The sequence below is a fragment of the Bombina bombina genome, chromosome 2 (assembly GCF_027579735.1).
Source record: "Bombina bombina isolate aBomBom1 chromosome 2, aBomBom1.pri, whole genome shotgun sequence".
NCBI classification, from domain to species: domain Eukaryota; kingdom Metazoa; phylum Chordata; class Amphibia; order Anura; family Bombinatoridae; genus Bombina; species Bombina bombina.
In genome coordinates, this window is record NC_069500.1 from 96,591,485 (window position 1) to 96,614,677 (window position 23,193).

Below are 23,193 nucleotides of genomic sequence, written 5' to 3' on the forward strand. Positions count from 1 at the left end.
TCCCAAGACAAAGGTACTGTGTTCGCTTACTTAGAGACTGAAGTGGTAAGATTATATGCCGATAATCCTCTAAGAACTCGTAAGCACTATTCGTACAAACCTGTGACTGAACAACCAGTTATTCATATATGCTTCCAAAAGGATGTGAATGAATGTGTGGGACTTGTAAATATTTTATTCCAGTGAGAGTGTGTGAAGTTTGTTTGCGATACTATTGAAACACCTGTTACAACTTGTTGAAGTGATTATTCCTGCTGAACATTATACCTCTAACCAAGTCATTTAAGCCGAAACTTGAGACAGCTATTCTAACACTGCTCATAGGAAACCTGTGTTATAATAAACACACGTTGTTTCTTTTCCAGTGTCATTCATTACTGTATTTGTTACTAATTAGCTCACAGTTTATGATATTAGTAAATATAACCATTTTGCTGAGACTTAAAACACAAGAGCAACAAAACCAATTTTATATTGGTCAGGAGTATTACACCTGATGGAGTACAAGGATATTTTCGCTAGGGATTCTTACGACTGTGGTACTACAGACTTGCACATTGCAAGGATACAAACAGATCCCAATGCACCACCTGTATTTGTCAAACAATACAGACTTCCCTTAGCCTCATATGATTCTCTTGCAGAGATCATAAGGAATTTGGAAGAAAGAGGTATTATCAGACAGGTGCACAGCTCATATAATAATCCTATTCTAGGTGTCCTTAAGCCCAATGGACAATGGCGTTTGTGTGCTGACTTAAGACAGCTAAACAAACGAGTGTACATGTCTGGCTGGCCTGTACCATACATTGACCAATGCCTAGCACAAATGCAGATCCCAAATATTCACTGCCATTGATTGTGCGCAGGGATATTGGACCATCAAGGTACATGAGGAGGACCAGTATAAGCTGGCATTCTCCTTCCAAAAGGTTCAATATGCATTCCAGAGACTTCCATTTGGATACATAAATTCTGGACATGAATTTGCTGTATTCATGCATAAGGCTATGCCTGATGCACTGGAAAGGGGGACCTTATCTTATGTTGATGATGTTTTAATCAAAAGCACAGACTTTGAAAAATACATCGCAGAGCTTAAACACGTCCTCAGCCAACTTAAAAGGGCAGGTGTCAAATTATCCCTACAAAAAGCTCGTGTAAACTTCTTGGGACATGAAGTTACCTCTGAAGGATTAAATCCCCAGAAGAAAAAGGTGGAAGCTATAGTGAATTCTAAAAACCCAACTAACTTAAAGGAATTGAGATCATTCCTGGGTATGGCAAATTATTCTCGCGAATTCATTGATAATTATGCGGAATTAGCTAAACCACTACTACTTCTTCTAAAGAAAGATATGAAATGGCACTGGAGTGAGTCTCAAGAGACAGCCATCAGAGAGCTGAAGAGAAAACTCACTCAAGCACCTGGCTTAGCGTACCCTGAAGGTGGTAAACCTTTCTTCTTAGAGACAGGTTACACAGATATAAGCATGAGTGCTGTTTTATACCAAAAGCATGATAATTTGAACAAAGCCATTGCTTATGCGAGCAAAAATCTATCCCCAGTAAAAATAAAGTTTAGCGATTGTGAAAAAGCCCTCTTATCTACTGGCTCTACAAAATATCCGCAGCTATATACAGGGCGAAAAAATTATTGTAGAAATGGCCCACCAGCCTCTGCTATTTTTGCAAAGTGAAAGAATAAGAGATGGGAATTTGTCAAATAGCCGCATAACAGCATGGACTCTTTCCTTACAAGGCTGGCCATTAGAAATTCGCTACAAGCAGAATAAAAAGAATCCAGTCGTACAAGGGCTTGCTGAGCTCCACGACTGTACTGCTAGAGATCCTGGGGAAGAATTATCAGAAGATGATTTTCTGGAGGAACAATTGCTTTCCCCATATAAAATGTACAATGAGGAAAATTGCCAAACATTACCTTGGGTATATGTTGATGGTTGCTCTTACCATTCCACCATTGATAATGAGCGCAGATTAGTCGCTGGCATTGGTATAACTGGGGCAAATGGATTCCCAAATATATCTATAGGTTTCAACATTGGACCAAAATCCAGTCAAGTTGCAGAACTCACTGCTGTTTTCAAAATCATTGAAATGGCTATTGAACATGGTATTCATGAATTTGTGATCATAACTGACTCAAATTATGTGCGTGACAGTTTTGTTGAATACCTGCCAACTTGGAAAATAAATGGCATGCAGAAAAGCAATAACAAACCAGTCAAGCATGGCAAGTTGTTCTGCGAGATTGATAATCTGGTGGTATCCAATGATTTAACCATACACTGGAAAAAGACCAAGGGTCATTCCAAAGTTCTAGGTCCGGATAAGGAATGCAATGACCTTGCGGATTCATTAGCCAAACAAGGAGCCATAACTGGAGAACTCCTTAAAATTGACCACTTAATGGGTGCAATTCAGGTAGAAGCCATCACCAGAAACCAGGCAAAACAACAGAGTGAGCCTAATTGGGTACAATGGAGTCAGGATTCTCCTAGTGAGGACTTGATCACTAGTCAAAAAGAAGACCCCATTGTAGGCACCTTCTATAAACACATAGAAGATCCTGAAAGCAACCCCATATCAAAAGATGATTGCATTGGCAAAGAAGATCTTAGAATCTTAATAAAATCTAGATCACAATTCAAGTTACAGGATGGTTTGTTAATTATAACCTCCAAAACTGGCATCCAGCAGTGGGTAGTACCCACCAAGTCCAGAGGTCTAATGCTTCAACATGCCCATGATGCTCCCACATCTGGTCATCGTGGTGCCAAACTCACGTATGAAATATTACGTGATTACGCTTTTTGGCCACACATGTTGAAAGATGTTCAAACCTACTGTCAAGGGTGTTTAATCTGCCCACAGTTCCAACCCACTGCACCAACGCATAGAGCGCCATTGCAGAAAAGGGGGATGGTAATGCCATGACCGAACATTATTTTGTTTTGTGATCACATTTTTTTGCCCCTCATTTTACACACATTTTTTATGGACTCTCACACATTTTTATATTTTTATATTTTTATATTTATTGACACACCACTGTGTGATCTGATAAGCACCACTTGTATTTAACGTATTTTTATTGTCATTTTTTGGAGCAGCACTAGTTTTTGTACACATTAGTTATTTTTTGCTCGCATTTTTTCAGATTTTTCTCCTCTTATTATCTGTATTATATTTTATATTGTTTGCCATCGAGCCAAAACCCAATAGGGTGTGTATGCTAGTATCTGGAGGTAGACAGCAATATATACTGTTTATACTATATTTTTATATTTATATTTATTGTATTGATTTTGTATAATTGTTTTTATGTACCATGGATCCATGTTTTTTAAGGTAATCTGTAATAAATTGTATTTTTTCATTTTAGCCAATTTTATTATATTTTATCCACTATTGTTGATCAGTACCTTAGCCCTTGAGGCCCATTTGTAGTACGCATTAATATAGGTATTCACCACGTTAGTTTTACAACCAACTACATCTAACATCACTACCACACTTTTTAGACCTTGCCTCTTTTGGCGCTCCTCTCTAAACCGTAGACACTGATGGTAATGCCATGGTCAGATATACAAATTGATTTTATTGGTCCAGTAACAAGATCATCAAGAGGTAACAAATACATGTTAACCGTGACATGCCTGTTCACTAAATGGGTAGAGTGCATTAGTGCACCTAACAACAGTGCTGAAACATGTGCAGCGTTACTCATTAACCACATATTTTCCAGATTTGGTCTGCCCCAAAGAATCGAGTCAGATCGGGGGACCCACTTCACTAGCGAAGTGATGACCAAAATGTGGAAAATACTAGGGGTTAAAAGAAAGCTCCATATTGCTTATAGAGCTGCCTCAAGTGGTGGTGTAGAGCGTTACAACCAGTCCATTGTTAAAATCCTCAAAAAGTTTGTGAGTGAAACGGGTAAAGACTGGGATGTAAAACTACCTCTAGTCTTAATGGCATTAAGAGCAACTCCAAGTAGTGCTACCAAGATGTCACCTTTTGAACTGATGACTGGTAGAAGAATGGTTCTACCTCAGCATCTACTGTACCGTACATCTGACCAAAACTTGATAAACGCTGCCAATACACATCAATATGTGGAGAACCTAAGGAAGCACCTGCAATATGCCTTTGCATTTGCTCAAAGGAATTTAGAAAGAGCCGCAACTGCCACTAAAACCTATTATGATCTCAAAACATCCAAAAGGGAATATGAAATAAATGATAAAGTTTATCTTTATAACTTTGGAAGAGATCAGGTTAGGGAGAAGAAATTTCTTCCCTCATGGAAATGTCCTTTTGTCATTATTGACAAAATATCTCCAGTGGCCTATAAAATACAGATCCCCAAAAATGAAAGTTTCATAGATAAATGGGTCCATATCAATCAATTGCGAGCATGTCATCCAAGATCCCAACTACAAGTTATAGAGGGAGAATGAAGTGTCATATCCCCAACTGCACTAAAGACATACTGTAGTTTGAAGATGACTGGCTCAAAAATAACGGACTTTCTGCTTAAAAGACTGCCTATGATGTATACAGCCAATATCCTCACCGAGAACCACTGACTTTGATCCAATTCAAATACATGTGTCCTACATATATTTGAATTTAAAAGGGGGAATTATGTCAGGGCACAGGTAAATACATATTTATATATATATATATATGTATGTCAATAGGACAGGGAAATATGTTTATGTATGAAACCATATTTGTATCAGATATTACTGGAATAAGGTTTAAATTCTGTCAGGATTTGACTCAGAAACCCTCACAAATTGAATATACATCTCCAGGCTGAACTACAGACAACAGGTCCCAAGAGACAAAAGGGAAACATTTGCTTCTTAATTAGGAAGTGCAAATTTCATAGCACTCTGTACCCCATGTGGTGAGTAAGAGACGAAGAGCCTGGGAGGATAACACAGAGAAAGCAAATGGCCCAAAATGACATTTTAAAACAACTATGTGATAGGCAAGTAGAATACACGTGTGCATTGCTAGCTAAACAGAAAATATGTTGTATTGTGACTTTTACAACTACTCATGGATTAACCCCATGCTATGGGGGTGGGGCAGTGAAGGCCTTCGCCAACAAACAAATGCTATGGTGTGACTCTGAAACTTACTGAACATACAGCAAATAATTATCCCTGAATGCATGCCCCAGAATGTATTAAATATAGAAATTTGGGAAATTGTCTAATTCTATATCATTACATGGGTTTTTGCTAAGTTTGGGAGATAACTATTTAGTCAGTCTAAAATGTTTAATAACCTCTATATTGTTTGTATTTTTCAGGCACATAATTTCAGATCTGCATGAAGAAGGTTCATACATCCAGGGCTTATTAGAAACATAAAATATGATATATTCATATTAGAACACAATGCAGACAGAACTATTGGAAATATAAAAATAAGCTGTTATTTGTATAGAAATGCCAGGATACTGATAAAATTATAATGCATTTTAAGCTAATAATTAGCAGTATTAAATTGCCTTAATATAATAAAATGTTAATAATATAACATATTTGGTATCAGAATAATCAGAAAAAAAAAATCTAATACTACCCATCTGTAATTGGGGTTATATATAATTAATGCAGAGAGTGTGATCTGATTAAATAACCATTTTATGAGAATAATTAACTTGCTTAAAAATGCTTAGAAATTTTAAAGGTAAAATTGTTTTGTCTGGATATCTGCTGCCACATAGGGGCCAATACCGGTAGGACAAGTAAGGGAATTTAACTGTTCAAGACGAGATGCGTTGCCATGGTAAACATGCTTCAATTCTAGGGGCGGACCAGGGACAAACACAAGGGCCAATCCGAGACAAGGTTTCCGTTTTGGGTCGTTTCCAATTTCACCAGTGAGGAGAACCCATATAAAGTGATTGCAACATAGAGAGAGAGACAGATTTTGGCTGAGCTAACTGGTAATTGGATGCTGGCGTGAAATACCATATACTCAAAGCAAAGCTGATCTATTCTACTCATTGACTGCAAATTATACTTTTTGGTATTCTGAGGTGAACTTGGATCTGTTGAGAAACATTGGAAACTGGATATCGCTTGATTTATTTATAATAAGCAGATTTAAAAAAAGTAGTTGGTATTCCAAGATAGCATTTCATAGCCTATGTATTGTTAAACTAATCCCAATTTTAAATTGTTTATCTATGCAAATATATAATAATAATTCAGAAGTGTATATTGTATTTTAAATTGGTAGTCACAGCCTATATATTGTTTAAATCTGTATCTGATTGGCTAAGTAACGCATCTGTGCAGGTTCTGATATTGTAAATTAATATTGTATTAGGATAAATTACAGTTAAATAGCATAATATATATTATCCTATTGTTTATAAGCACTGTTTAGAATCGTATTGCTTGGGTGTTAAAAGCGAAAGATTTTAGTCTCATTGTAATATTTTAAATGCAGCTCTGAATGAAAGGTTGGTTTTAAAGATACATTTTTCTGGGTTTTATAGGAAGGATAGCATATCTTAATAGTTGGTTTTAACGTATATAATATTGTGTCATATTCTGATATTGCAAATATATTTCAAAAATGTTCATGGATATTAACTAAATAAAAGAATTCAGATATTTATATTAATTGTATGGTCTAGTAGGTGCATGTTGGTTAAGGGTTTCTATTTTAAGGATAATTATTAAATATATTGTGTTATAACCCTGCCATAAGCGGATATATTATTTGAAAAGCACTACTTAGATTTTCATAAATATACTGACAGGTCTATACCTTGGAATTCTTGATTAAGAATAATACATAGTAAACCTTATACCCAATTGGATGTAAGGGAGAAAGTAAATCAATACACTGACACCTAGTGTATAATTAAAATCTAAATAATATGTATATACACTTAAGAAAGTAAGCAAGAAGGTGGAATATATCCATTATACCTAACCAGGTCATTTATGTCTTTAATCCAAAAAGTAGCATTGGTTTTGCTATCCTTATGGAATTTTCCATCACATTAGCTAGTATCATTAGATAGACTGCAGTTATATAATTATTATTCCAACTCCAGCAATACCATAAATAATTGTCATCATAGTAACTGCATAAATTGACACTAGCATAGTAATTAGATTACTTTGTGAGTTGAGTGACCTATTGTTCTATTTGAAACTATTAAACTACAAGCTAAGTAACCACAGTAGCTTATAAACCACTTGACACTGTTTCATAATTGAGTGGTAACATACATATAAATTGTTCTCAACAGCAGACGTTAATTTTAAAAGTTTTGTCTTTGTATATATGTAATGGTTTTAAATAATTCCTAATAAAGGTTAAATTTTAAATTCTAGCTTTGAACTCCGCCGAGGAGTCTCATATATGTCATTATCCACTTAATAATGTCACAGGAAAATGAGTGCTAAATAGATGTACATTTCTGTCAGTTTAATACTGATTTGTTATAGTTTGTGTTAAAGTACATAACACATCAATCTCTCTATCATGTAACCCAGCAATCATACAAAGCTGGGTTATTTTGAGTAAATTAAATTCCTGCATCACAACATTAGTAGTGCCTTAGTACACCCCTTTTTTTCTCTGTTTGGGAGAGATCAGGTAGGGTTCAGGGGGTGGCATGAAATATTCCAAAATGGGCCAAGTTTAATAGGTAAAAAAAAAAAGGCTCTATTTCTGTTTAAATGGAGAGATACCAAAAATGCTAAAAAATTTCCGGTATTATAGGCAAGTTCTTCTCTGAAAGTCCAGGTAGTGAAGGGGTTAAACAACTTTCTAATCTACTTCTATTATCACACTTTCTTTGTTCTCTTGGTATCTTTTGCTGAAAAGCAGGGATGTATGCTTAGGAGCTGGTCCATTTCTGATGCACTACAGTTGTAATCAAAATTATTTAACCCCATTGCAAATCAGGTTTATTGTCAAAATATAAAGACTTTCAGCTGTTTGCAATGAACAAATCAAACAAAAGCAATTGAAATAGCTCAACACAATGAATGCTTCAAGTGGTTGCCCCAAATTCAACTGAAAATGCAACTTTAATGAATTCTGCAGTCTCAAAATTATTCAACCCTTTCATGGCAAGCATCTTTAGTACTTAGTAGAGCACCCTTTTGCTGTTATGACCTGCTGCAAACAAGATGCATAGCCAGACACCAGCTTCTGGCAGCGTTCCTGAGGAATCTTAGCCCATTTTTCTTGAGCAATAGCCTCCAGTTTAGTAATATTCTTGGGTTTGTGTGCTGCAATTGACTTCTTCAAATCCCACCAGAGATTTTCTATGGGGTTCAAGTCAGGAGACTGTGATGGCCACTGTCGAATCTTCCAGGACCTCTTCTGCAACCAAGCCTTGGTGTAATTTATGGTATGCTTGGAATCATTGTCCTGTTGGAAGGTCCAATGACGCCCAAGCATCAGCTTCTTCACAGACGGCATTACGTTTTCTCCTAGTATTTCCTGATACTTCAATGAATCCATCTTGCCTTCCACACGTTGCAGGTTTCCAGTGTCAGAGGATGCAAAGCAGCCCTAGAGCATCACTGAGCCACCGCCATGCTTAACTGTAGGCAAAGTGTTCTTTTCAGCGTATGCTTCATTCTTTTTCCTCCAGACATACCGCTGATCCATGGGGCCAAAAAGTTCCAGTTTTGTTTCATCGCTCCACAGAACAGAATTCCAAAACATCTGTGGCTTATTTATATGATTTTGAGCATATTGGAACCAACATTTCTTGTGCTTTTGGGTCAGTAGTGGTGTATGTCTTGGAGTTCTGGCATAGAAACCTTCTGCATTTAGTATGTGCCTTACTGTACAAACTGAAACCTCAGTGCCTGTTGCCACCAAGTCTTGCTGCAGATATTTTGCAGTCACTCACCTTTTTAGAAATCTGGTTGCAGCAGTTGATAGCTTCCTTTTACTGCCCCATCCAGGTAGTGTAACCACAGTTTCTTTAACTTTGAACTTGCAAACTATGCTTCAATGGTGTCTCTAGGAACATTCAGTGCCTTCGCTATCTTTTTGTATCCTGCTCCTTGTTTGTGAAGGGTGATGATCTCTTCTCTTAACTTTTTGGACCATTCTTTTAACTTAGCCACATTTCTAACATGCAGTCAAACGTGACACCCAACAAACCCCTAGCCAGTTCAGGTATTTCATGTGTTCTAGCTCAAGCACACCTGGTGCAACTAATGAAGCCCTTGATTAGTTGCATCAGGTGTGCTTGAGACAACACCTGTTTTGCATATTTGTACGGGATTCTATTACGGGGTTGAATAATTTTGAGACTGCAGAATTCATTAAAAGTTGATCCCTCATACGCCAACCTGTACATGGGTTGGTGGGAGCTGTTCCACGTTTATGGACAAGATAACCCCTACAGACACCTGATAAAGTTAGATCATTGGTACATCAATGATCTCCTTCTAATGATTGAGGATTGGAATTTACGTTCCATTATGATGAAGTAAAGGTTCCATATTTAGACTTCTCATAGGTAATACCTGTGCGAATAGAGTCGATACTGAGCTATATAGTAAGCCGATAAAATCTAATACTCTGCTTCATGCAAAATGTTCCCATACCAAATGCAATGGTTTTGGGATGATTAAAGGAGAATTTATCAAACTAAAAAGGAACTGTTCTAGTTCTGAAACATTCATGCTAGAAAGTTCCAATCTGACACCAAAATTTCTGGAGAGAGGCTATAAAGCTTCTATGATAAATAGAGCTTTATTACAGGTACAATTTATTGATAGGTCCACCTTACTAAGTGACAAGACTCTATCTAGGAATGACTCTGGAAAGGATGAAATAACTATTTTTAGTTCTTGATTTAGCAGACAGTATGATGAAGTTGTCAAAATAGTCAGAAAAAAATCTACCCATTTTTATTTGAGATGAATCATTGAATCCTATAATTAAGAAAGGTTGTCGCTTTGTTTCCAGACTCAATCAAACTCTGGGTAATTGTTTGTCCCCCAGTATGATCCATCATAAAACAGAAGACAGAGTTTGTTTGTCCTGTAAAGGTCACTTTAAATGCAGCAAACAGAACTGCAAAGCATGTGGACATACTCTGGTGGCCAAGCAATTTCAATCCAGGGTGACACAGAGAATTTATGATCTAGACCATTGCACCAATTGTAGATCCAAATACGTGGTGTACCTGGTTATCTGTCAAGAATGCAATTTAGAGTATATAGGTATGACCACGAGAGAAGTAAGGGTAAGGATCCTGGAATAATTGAACAAGTTAAGAGCTAGTAATTGAACAAGTTAAGAGATCGATAAGAGGCCCTCTTTTTGGTACATACATACTTAATCATATATATATAAGGATGCTCTATAAATGCATTTTTTTCCTGATTCTCTAATTACATACCCTTTGTCCACTTCAGACAGATCATTTTGATAGGTTTAATAATGATTAATGGTTATTTTGATTAATTTAGCCATGGTGACCAAGAATGATGTGTTTTTAATCTGCATAATAATATGGAATTGAGCATCTCTATTCATTTATTTATTTTTGCAAACAGTCATATGATATTTAATGTTAAGTGTACAGCATTGCTTATGAAACTGATGTGTATATTGGTATTTGTTTTGCATGATACATGTTTGACAGATAGAGACACATATAATAATTTTTATGGGCTCTTTCTTAAGCTACAAATGTGAACTCAGGAATACTGGCACAGTTTATTAATTAATTCATTTTTCAAAATTGCTACGGTGTATACAAGCTTATCATTTGTTCATAGAGTGCTACAATATGAATATTTTCATTATGCTCTAATATCCACTATGGATTTTAATATGAGTGTGCCAGTAACCGTGAGTTTATACATATGCTATATATTAACTTATAGACCAGTAAGCACACTCTCACACTAGATGGCAGCACTATTTCCTTTCATGTGGTGATCCAGATGCCTACCTAGGTATCTCTTCAACACAAGGTATCATGGGAACAAAACAAATTTGATAATAGAAGTAAATTGAAAAACTTTTTTTTTTTTAAATGGCATGCTCTGTCTAAATCACAAAAGAAAAGTTTGGGATTTCAATTCCTTTTAATGCACTGTTTAATCATTGCCATTATTTAACAATATTTCCAATACCTCACTGTTTAAGTCTTGTAAACCGTTACTTTGTTTGTATTAAATAATAAATTATATTTAACTTTCAACTATTGTTTCTTTCCTTTTAATCTGGTCTAATTTTTACCACCACTATTGCGTTTTTGTGATCCTGTAATCAAAGAATTAATTGGATTCAGCTCTCTTCACAGGTCTATACATTTTACATTATCTTTGGAGAAAGCACTGCTAGGGGAATCTTTCTAAATGACAGCAAAATTAACTGCAAAAGAATTAAGTAACTGCTAACAAGGAGCTATGAATAAAGTGAGCAGAGTTAAGCATTTCTGCTATTTTGTCAGATAACTGTTCTGCTAAACATGCTTTCTGTCTTTTTCATTCCTCCTATGGATGTATTCCTTCTTAACCAAAAATACTATTTGACTCATTCTCTCCTTAGTCCATTCACTTACTGCCCTCACATGTCCATCTCTTTTGTAATCTTCAGTTCTTATGAAATGTTGCATATAACAACCCTATCTCCTCTCACACTCAGCATGAAGGTGTTATCTCCCCAAATCCTTAGCCTCTCCTATCCCCACTTTAATTCTCATGCAAACCGCACACATAGGTGTCTATTTATTATTGTAGCGTATCATGTCCGCCGCACATCGATAAATGCCGACAGCATACGCTGTCAGCATTTATCATTGCACCAGCAGTTCTGGTGGTGCTGGTGCAATGCCTCCCCCTGCGGATTTGTGGCCAATCGGCCACTAGCAGGGGGTGTCAATTAACCCGATCGTATTCAATCAGGTGGATTTCTGTCCGCGGCCTCAGAGCAGGCAGACAGGTTATGGGGCAGCGGTCTTTAGCTCCGTATGGAGCTTGATAAATTGACCCCATAGACCCCATTTATCAAATTGGGAATGGACAAGGCTCACAACTATAGAACCTACCTGCCTATGATGGCAGTGCTTATGCAGTGGTGCCCCTGCTCTTGCACAAGTGGTTACAGATGCTAAGCAGACCCTACTCTTTTGCCCACTGTGTTTTATTAAACACATTCCCTTTAATTTGTTTTTTTCACCTCTATCTCTAATTTTTTATATATATTTTATTCCCCTGGGTCACCCAAACAATTTATTCATCACTTTGCCACCTGGCTACCTTGCTTTCTCTCCACTAACACTTCTGCAATTATTATGTCTGTTAGTATTCTCACTAACTTTGGTGTATCTAAGCTTCTTTAAATTATTGTTCCTTTGGCATCTCACTATAGACTAATCCTCCTTCTCACCAGAAGAGACACTCACTTAATATGAACTTTAGTCTCCAATGTTCTGTCTTACACCAACTCTTATTTTATTTATAACCACTATCTACTAATATACAACATCACTATAACTACTGTGCTCCCATCAGCCCATCCAGGAAAGGTTATAAAAAAAAAAAAAAGAGAATAAAATCAAGTAATTCTCAACAGTTCTCTTAACCCCCTTTTAATCCTGCCTGCTCAGTCCACTGTGTGCTACTCTGCCCTTGATAGTGTGAACCTCTAACTATGGCACACATACTGTTATCATGCCATAGTATATCATGCCCATAGTATACTCAGCTGACCTGCTGCTTCCAAGAATATTCCTACACTCCTTAGTAGCTTTAGAGACACATTTGAATCATCTGAATTATATTTACACTACAAGTTTATGCTACACTCCTTATCCACCATCCCCAACCTGTCTAAGCAAAATTATTTTTGAACTCCTACATCAACCTGCATCTTCTAATTAAAAAACAAACTATTCCTCACTTCTAATGCCTTTTTATAGTCATTTAACTTTCCTTTAGCAACCACATTGCAAACCACTCAAAAAACAAAATAAAAAAAACTTAGAATCTTGATGCTAACATACAAAGCCCTCGATAACACTATACTCTCATTTGTTTGCAAAGATTCTGTCACTCATCTCTTTACCCGCCCCAAGACCTACTTCTCTCCTCTCATTACTCCTCCAAGTCCCATCTACAGATGTTTAGAGCTCTCAGGGCTAGATTACAAGTAGCGCGCTAACTTTTGACCACGAGTGATATTGTTTTTTCCCAGCTTTTGCGCGCATCGAAAATAATGTGCATAATAAGTTTAAATTAAACACAATCATGATTTGCTCTCGTTGGGTTAGCAGGACTGAAGAACTCGTGTAAAGGTTAGTGAGTTAAAAAATGTTTCAATAAACACAATATAAATACATTTCAATGTACAGTTATACTCAAATAAACACTATCTGATAAAAATATTTAATAAAAAAAATTGCTGAAAAAAATATAAGGGCTCAAAGATATACGGTATAAGGTGTTTGACAAAAAAGTGCTCTAACAAATATATATATAAATAAAAGCTTCTGTAGTGTGCACTCACTAGAGAAGTATTTATGTGTTTATACTTGTATACATACAATTATACACAAACAAACACACATATATATATATATATATATATATATATATATATATATATACAGTATATGTGTGTGTATATGTGTATGTATATGCAGAATATATATATATATATATATATATATATATATATATATATAAAACAAACATCGAAGCCCTTTCCAATCAAATACCTCAAAACATTAAAAATCATATGTATTCATCTTTAATATTTATTAATGTGCTTAACTGTGTATATACTGTAAATATTTTACATTTCAATGTTCCTCACATACAGGAAAATGGTCTATGTATTTTTAAATATATAATTAGTTGTTCATGTCCGCCGCACATCGATAAATGCCAACAGCATACGCTGTCGTCATTTATCATTTCACAAGCATTTCACTAGAAATGCTTGTGCAATGCCGCCCTTTGCACATTTGCAGCCAATTAGCCGCCAGCAGGGGATGTCAATCAACCCGATCGTATGTGATCGGGTGGATTCCTGTCCGCTGCCTCAGAGCAGGCGGACGAGTTAAGGAACAGCCGTCTTAATATAACCAACAAGAATTTGTTTCCAATTTTTTACCTTGCCTTCTGTCTTAGCTTTCCCACTTTTACTTGCTTTAGCATTTGGGTACATGAGTCCACCTACATTGTAGACCACTCTTTGTAAAGGTAGCATACATCAAATGGTAACTAACAGACAAATTTTTGCCTTTTATCATTCATGTAATTGTCATTTGGCAAGGTTGTTATCATATACCTATTATGACTTAACACCCTAAAATACGTTAGCACTTTATAAATAAATTATGAGAATGAGGATGAAAATAATAATAATGGCTAGATGGAATTCATTTAGGAGTTAGGGTTGTGGCTTATGGTTGGGAGAAATTAGCAGTTACAGTTATTATTGTTATTATTATTATTATTATCAGGTATTTGTAGGGCACCAACAGATTCCGTAGCGCTATGAACATAGGCGGTATACAAGATAACATTTATAGGGATCAAATGGGTAGAGGGCCCTGCCGAGAGTTGCACTGTTGTAGTCGGCTCTTATAAAGGTGATCTACAAACAGCTAGATTCATAGGCTTAAATGCTAAGGGGTTCAATGAGTTAGATAGCAATGGAGTTAGGAAAGATTAGTGTATGTTGTATGCATCACTGAATAGTAGAGTCTTTAGGGAGCGATTGAAGCTTTCAAAACTAGGGGAGAGTCTTGTGAAATGAGGCAGAGAGTTCCACAAGATGAGAGCCAGTCTGGAGAAGTCCTGTAAACGGGAATGTGAGGAGGTGGAGAGTAGGAGATTGTGAACAGAGTGAAGGGGAAGGGAGGTTATGAGTTCATTTTATACCTCAGAAATCAAGGGTGTAAAATTTTCAGACAGCTAAGGAATTAAAAGGACATAAAAGTAAAAAAAAAAAAAAAAAAGATATAACATACATTACCTTTAAATGTTTTATTTATATTTATTCCCCCCCCCCCCCATTCTTGCTATTCATAAAAAAATTTTGGGCAGCTACATAGAAAATATTGAACCCTGCTACAAAGTGACTGCTTTGCTCAGTGCAGGACATCTTACTCAGCCTAACGCAGAGCAGATAAGGGGGGGTAGTTATCAAGCCGTCTACTTTACCTGCCTTCGCCGGTCCAATACGCCCGCCTAAGCTCGCCTACCATCGCCGCCGTGGACCTTCAAAATTTCGCCTAAGTTATCAAAAAAGCTGTCAAAAAGCCGCGCACCAAGTACGGGGCGATGAGCAGTGGACTTTGATAGTTATCACTCATCTGATCTCGCTGCTCTTCGGCTTTTTCACAGCTTTATTGATACCCCTGTCACTAAGCACCCACACTAACTACACTGTTCTACCCCCTATACCGGTGCCCCCAGAGCCCCCCGCAACTCAATAAAGTTATTAACCCTTAAACTGCCGCTACTAGACCCCGCCACAACTCTTATAAATGTATTAACCGCTAAACCGCCACTCCCGGCCACCGCCGCCACCTACATTATACCTAGTAACCTCTATCCTGCCCCCCCCCCTATACCGCCGCCACCTATAATAAAGTTATTAACCCCTATCCTGCGGATCCCGGACCTCGCCGCAACTAAATAAATAGTTTAACCCCTAAACCGCCGCTCCCGGACCCCGCCGCAACCTATATTAAACTTATTAACCCCTAATCTGCCCCCCCTACACTGTCGCCACCTATAATAAGTTTATTAACCCCTATCCTGCCCTCCTACACCGTCACCACCTATAATAAATTTATTAACCCCTATCCTGCCCCCCCTACACCGCCGCCACTATAATAAAATGATTAACCCCTAAACCTAAGTCTAACACTAACCCTAACCCCCCCCTAACTTAAATATTAATTAAATAAATCTAAATAATATTTCTCTTATTAACTAAATTAATCCTATTTAAAACTAAATACTTACCTTTAAAATAAACCCTAATATAGCTACAATATAAATAATAATTATATTGTAGCTATTTTAGGATTTATTTTTATTTTACAGGCAACTTTCAATTTATTTTAACTAGGTACAATAGCTATTAAATAATTATTAACTATTTAATAGCTACCTAGCTAAAATAAAGAGAAATTTACCTGTAAAATAAAAACTAACCTAAGTTACAATTACACCTAACACTACACTATACTTTAATAAATTATTCCTATTTAAAACTAAATACTTACCTGTAAAATAAACCCTAAGATAGCTACAATATAAATAATAATTATATTGTAGCTATTTTAGGATTTATATTTATTTTACAGGTAACTTTGTATTTATTTTAGCTAGTTAGAATAGCTATTAAATAATTATTAACTATTTAATAGCTACCTAGCTAAAAGAAATACAAAATTACCTGTAAAATAAATCCTAACCTAAGTTACAATTAAACCCTACACTATCATTAAATTAATTAAATAAATTACCTACAAATAACTACAATTAAATTAAATAAACTAACTAAAGTACAAAAAATAAAAAAAGCTAAGTTACAAAAAATAAAAAAAATAAGTTACAAACATTTAAAAAATATTACAACAATTTTAAGCTACTTACACCTAATCTAAGCCCCCTAATAAAATAACAAAGCCCCCCAAAATAAAAAAATGCCCTACCCTATTCTAAATTAAAAAGTTACCAGCTCTTTTACCTTACCAGCCCTTAAGAGGGCCTTTTGTGGGGCATGCCCCAAAGAATTCTGCTCTTTTGTCTGTAAAATAAAAATACAACCCCCCCAACATTAAAACCCACCACGCACATACCCCTAATCTAACCCAAACCCCCCTTAAATAAACCTAACACTACCCCCCTGAAGATCATCCTACCTTGAGTCGTCTTCAGCCAGACGACCACCGATGGAACCAAAGAGGAGATCCGGAGCGGCAGAAGTCATCATCCAAGGGGCTCTGAAGAAGTCTTCCATCCGATGAAGTCATCATCCAGGCGGCGCTGAAGAGGTCTTCCATCCGATAGAAGTCTTCATCCAGGCGGCGTCTTCAATTTTCATCCATCCGGAGCAGAGCGGAGCCATCTTCAGACAAGCCAACGCGGAGCCATCCTCTTCTTCCTGATGACTAACGACGAATGGATATTCCTTTAAGGGACGTCATCCAAGATGATCGGAACAGCCAATAGAATGCGAGCTCAATCTGATTGGCTGATCCAATCAGCCAATCAGATTGAACTTCAATCGGATTGGCTGATTCAATCAGCCAATCAGATTTTTCCTACCTTAATTCCGATTGGCTGATAGAATCCTATCAGCCAATCGGAATTGAAGGGACGCCATCTTGAATGACGTCCCTTAAAGGAATATCCATTCGTCGTTAGTCGTCGGGAAGAAGAGGATGGCTCTGCGTCGGCTCGTCTGAAGATGGCTCCACTCCGCTCTGAATGGATGAAGATTGAAGACGCCGCCTGGATGAAGACTTCTATCGGATGGAAGACCTCTTCAGCGCTGCCTGGATAATGACTTCATCGGATGGAAGACTTCTTCAGATCCCCTTGGAGGATCTCCTTTTCGGTTCCATCGGTGGCTCGGCTGGCTGAAGACGACTCAAGGTAGGATGATCTTCAGGGGGGTAGTGTTAGGTTTATTTAAGGGGGGTTTGGGTTAGATTAGGGGTATGTGCGTGGTGGGTTTTAATGTTGGGGGGGTTGTATTTTTATTTTACAGGCAAAAGAGCAGAATTCTTTGGGGCATGCCCCGTAAAAGGCCCTTTTAAGGGCTGGTAAGGTAAAAGAGCTGGTAACTTTTTAATTTAGAATAGGGTAGGGAATTTTTTTATTTTGGGGGGCTTTGTTATTTTATTAGGGGGCTTAGATTAGGTGTAAGTAGCTTAAAATTGTTGTAATATTTTTTTAATGTATGTAACTTATTTTTTTTATTTTTTGTACTTTAGTTAGTTTATTTAATTTAATTGTAGTTATTTGTAGGTAATTTATTTAATTAATTTAATGATAGTGTAGTGTTAGGTTTAATTGTAACTTAAGTTAGGATTTATTTTACAGGTAATTTTGTATTTCTTTTAGCTAGGTAGTTATTAATTAGTTAATAACTATTTAATAACTATTCTAACTAGCTAAAATAAATACAAAGTTACCTGTAAAATAAATATAAATCCTAAAATAGCTACAATATAATTATTATTTATATTGTAGCTATCTTAGGGTTTATTTTACAGGTAAGTATTTAGTTTTAAATAGGAATAATTTATTAAAGTATAGTGTAGTGTTAGGTGTAATTGTAACTTGGGTTAGTTTTTATTTTACAGGTAAATTCCTCTTTATTTTAGCTAGGTAGCTATTAAATAGTTAATAATTATTTAATAGCTATTGTACCTAGTTAAAATAAATTGAAAGTTGCCTGTAAAATAAAAATAAATCCTAAAATAGCTACAATATAATTATTATTTATATTGTAGCTATATTAGGGTTTATTTTAAAGGTAAGTATTTAGTTTCAAATAGGATTAATTAAGTTAATAAGAGAAATATTATTTAGATTTATTTAATTAATATTTAAGTTAGGGGGGTGTTAGGGTTAGTGTTAGACTTAGGTTTAGGGGTCAATAATTTTATTACAGTGGCGGCGGTGTAGGGGGGGCAGGATAGGGGTTAATAGGTATAATGTAGGTGGCGGCGGGGTCTGGGAGCGGCGGTTTAGGGGTTAACAGATTTATTATAGTGGCGGTGGGCTCCGGGAGCGGCGGTTTAGGGGGTAATAACTTTATTTAGTTGCGGCGGTGTAGGGGGGGACAGATTAGGGGTGTTTAGACTCGGGGTACATGTTAGGGTGTTAGGTGTAGACATCTCCCATAGGAATCAATGTGATGTCTGGCAGCAGCGAACATGAATTTTCGCTATGGTCAGACTCCCATTGATTCCTATGGGATCCGCCGCCTCCAGGGCGGCGGTTTGAAAACCAGGTACGCTGGGCCGGAAAAGTGCAGAGCGTACCTGCTAGTTTTTTGATAACTAGCAAAAGTAGTCAGATTGTGCCGCACTTGTGTGCGGAACATCTGTAGTGACGTAAGCATCGATTTGTGTCGGATTGAGTCCGGCGGATCGAAGCTTACGTCACTAAATTCTACTTTTGCCAGTATCTAGGGCTTGATAACTAAGGCGAATCAGCCTCGCCACAAATACGCTGCGGATTTCCAGCGTATTTGAGGTTGACGGCTTGATAACTAGGGGCCAAGGTAAACAATAGGTTTTATAGGTTATATCCCTGCAATCTACTGAAGCCTTTCAAATTATGCAAGCCAAGTAAGTTTAATTTCTTTAAAAATTATTTTTTTATATACTTCTTTTGCAAATCAATACTATATTGCTGATATATAGTAAATTCATATAAAATTACTTTTATGCTCCTTTAATATGTTTTTTTTTCTCCTCTGCTGGTATTTAAACTTCACTGAAATGCCACCAGTATCACTTTAATAATGCTGTTGGTGAAATTTTAGCTTTTCTCATATTCCACATGTTGTTTAGACAGAGCTATTTTATTTTACATACTACAGTGTTCTATCGTGTCTTAAAATTTGTGTATATTTTTTCAAAGTTAAGCTTTACAATGGCTATGTTAAACTATACTTTATTTAAATAATGATTATTAATAAAGGTATATAAAATTTAATATTTATTGCAATTAAAAGCAAAAAGATTCATCATTACCTCTTCTTCTTCAAGCAAAATAAGACGGACAACTTTAATATGAATTGCATTGCCGATGCTGGGATCATGAAATAATCCTGTAACCTGGAAATAAAATAAAACAGGGATTAGATGAGTTAACACATTCCATAGACATGGTCATTGTTTTAAAATCATTTAAAAAAAAAAAAAAAATCATAACTCTTAAAAAAAAAATATCAGATAAAATAAAGCACAATTCTTACATTTTATATGCTTTTTTAGAAAAAATAATAATGAAGTAAACATTTACTTCCAGATGACTAGCGCATATCAAGCTCAATGAAAAGGTCACTGAGATAATTGTAGACGTTCACAATGACTCCAACCTTTACGCCTTCGTGGTTAACAAAATTGTTTTGCACAGTATTGTGATTTGATTTTTTATTGTATGCTTTATGACTAGACCCTACATAATAAGGTGTATTTAGTCACAGCAAATTGTTATTGAGTAATCCTAATTGTCTGTAAAGTAGCTTCAGTCTTGACGTGTATGCTGCTTATCTATGGATAATGGTAAGCTTCTTTATTTTGTAAAGTAATTTAAAGTTTCATTGTAATCCATGACATCTTCCTCAACGTGTAACTTACATTGTTAAACCTAAGGATTTTGTTCATTGTGCCTATAACGTTCAGAGCTTCTTATATAATTACCCACCATACACATTCAACTGAGGAAGCAAATGCTAAAGCTAACTCAACATTTTATTAGCAATTCACTCTAAGCTAATATTAAAGGGACAGTCAAGTAAAAAATAAAATTTCATGATTCAAATAGGGCATTCAATTTTAAACAACTTTCCAATTTAGAAGAATATGTATGGATATAGGGGCGTGATACACTTAAGGGATATAGTTTAATTATAAAAGTTACAGAATTTTCCAATATATTACTCAATGATGCAAATTTTCAAATTATTATTGAGACCAAATTGGCCGGTGTATACAAGTGCAAAGAAAGAATAATAAAACTTATTATGTGAATATAACCGAGTGTGCAGGAAAATTAAACCATTTAGAGGTGGTGCCTTTTAAAATGGTTTATACTGCTATTTATAGGTGTATTGGTAAAGAGATTACCAAAAAGTGCCTGGTTTTTTTATTGTATGTGACGGCGTGTTGCCTATTAAAGAACCTAAGTGATTTAGAGGGGATGTGTCTTTAACCCATAAGATTGCGCTAATAGTGTAGATTTTTTATGTGAAGGATTTTTAGTGAAAATAATTTTGTGTAGTGAATGATGTAGATTTCCTATAGTGTACAATCAACTGAAGAATTTTGTGAAAATAATATTGTGTAGATGCTATATAGCTGAATTTATAAAATAATATATAAAGAACATATAAAAACAATAATAATTGTCTTTAGATAGTGAGATTGAATTAACATAAAATTTATTTAAAATGTATTGCTAAAAAAATATATAATCCTCGTACTAGGTAATTACCACTTCTTTTCAATATATCTCTGGGACGTCTCCCAGATTCAATTTATGTATTCAGATAAACAAATAAACATATAATGACCCTGTATATTTAGAACTATTACATGTAACTAAAAATAAACACAAGATAAAATTAGCAGAAAGTCCGTTCTAAAATCCCAAAAGAGAACTCCAAATGTCTATTTTGGCTTGGAATAGCTCCTATTTTTATATAAGGATTGAGAAGCTCAAAGCAGTTGGAGTTATAGTATACTGCTTATAATTTACTTAGTACCGCTCTTAGTGCTATGCACGCGGTAAAAGAGGTAAAGAAGTAACTGTGTATTTGTTGAAAGCAATGTTACAGACACTTTTGCTTGGAGCCATTGCAGCGATCTAACTGCCATTGCAAGACGACCTCCCACGGAGGAGTGTGACGTCAGACGCCGAAGACAAACAACGGAGTGAGAGAACATCTTGGAGAAAAAGTAAGCGGCCACAGTAGTGCTGTCTAACATAACAGTAAGAACTGTAAGTAAGAACTAATCTGATACAAACTGGGACATTTTTAATTGAAAAGGTGAACGTACAATAATCCTTATCTTTCTGGAGTTCATAATAAGTCATTCGATTTACCGCATGCACAGCACCAAGAGCGGTATATGAACTTTTAACTGTTTTAAACCATATATTGAAAAAGCTCCAAGCAAAAGTGTCTGTAACATTGCTTTCAACAAATACACAGTTACTTCTTTACCTCTTTTACCGCGTGCATAGCACTAAGAGTGGTACTAAGTAAATTATAAGCAGTATACTATAACTCCAACTGCTTTGAGCTTCTCAATCCTTATATAAAAATAGGAGCTATTCCAAGCCAAAATAGACATTTGGAGTTCTCTTTTGGGATTTTAGAACGGACTTTCTGCTAATTTTATCTTGTGTTTATTTTTAGTTACATGTAATAGTTCTAAATATAAAGGGTCATTATATGTTTATTTGTTTATCTGAATACATAAATTAAATCTGGGAGACGTCCCAGAGATATATTGAAAAGAAGTGGTAATTACCTAGTACGAGGATTATATATTTTATTTTAACAATACATTTTAAATAAATTTTATGTTAATTCAATCTCACTATCTAAAGACAATTATTACATAGTAACATAGTTACATAGTAACATAGTAGATAAGGTTGAAAAAAGACTGAAGTCCATTGAGTTCAACCTATACAAATCTAAAATACTTACAAAAAGCTCCAGTTAAGCTTAAATAACCCCATTAAAATGTGACCCATTTAATACTAGCAATCATATCCATGAATTTTGTTTATATACAGAAATTTATCCAGACTATTTTTAAATGTATCTATGGTATTGGCATTCACTACCTCCTTTGGTAATGAGTTCCACAATTTTATTGCTCTTACAGTGAAAAAACGTTTCCGTTGCAGGAGATTAAATCTCCTTTCCTCCAACCTTAAATTATGACCTCTTGTCAGAACCAATTTTCTTGGAATAAAAAGAGCTTCTGCCATCTCTGTATATGGGCCTTGAATATATTTATATAAAGTAATCATGTCACCTCTCAAGCGCCTTTTTTCTAAAGAGAACAGACCCAGTTTGGCTAGCCTCTCCTCATAGGTTAATTTCTCCAATCCCCTTATTAGCTTTGTGGCCCTTCTCTGAACTTTTTCTAGTTCTGCAATATCTTTTTTAGCAATCGGTCCCCAGAACTGCACTCCAAACTCAAGGTGAGGTCTTACCAGGGCTTTATATAATGACAGAATTATGCTTTCCTCCCTTGAATCAATGCCTCTTTTAATACATGCTAGTATCTTATTAGCCTTTGAAGCCGCTGCCCTGCATTGTGCACTCATCTTTAGCTTGTTATCTATTACTACTCCCAAATCCCTTTCCTCCTGTGTTTGGCTAAGTCTTGTCCCATTTAAAAAATACATA

The 23,193-nt window shown here is 35.8% G+C and overlaps 1 protein-coding gene across 1 annotated transcript in view; it reads right to left on the reverse strand.

The window, feature by feature from the left end:
- ADAMTS12 (ADAM metallopeptidase with thrombospondin type 1 motif 12) overlaps positions 1 to 23,193 on the reverse strand; it is a 1,263,798-nt gene that overhangs the window by 727,136 nt on the left and 513,469 nt on the right. Inside the window, exon 5 of the mRNA XM_053701185.1 lies at positions 19,793 to 19,876. Coding sequence (XP_053557160.1) covers positions 19,793 to 19,876 — 84 coding nt within the window. The remainder of the gene's footprint in view (positions 1 to 19,792; positions 19,877 to 23,193) is intronic.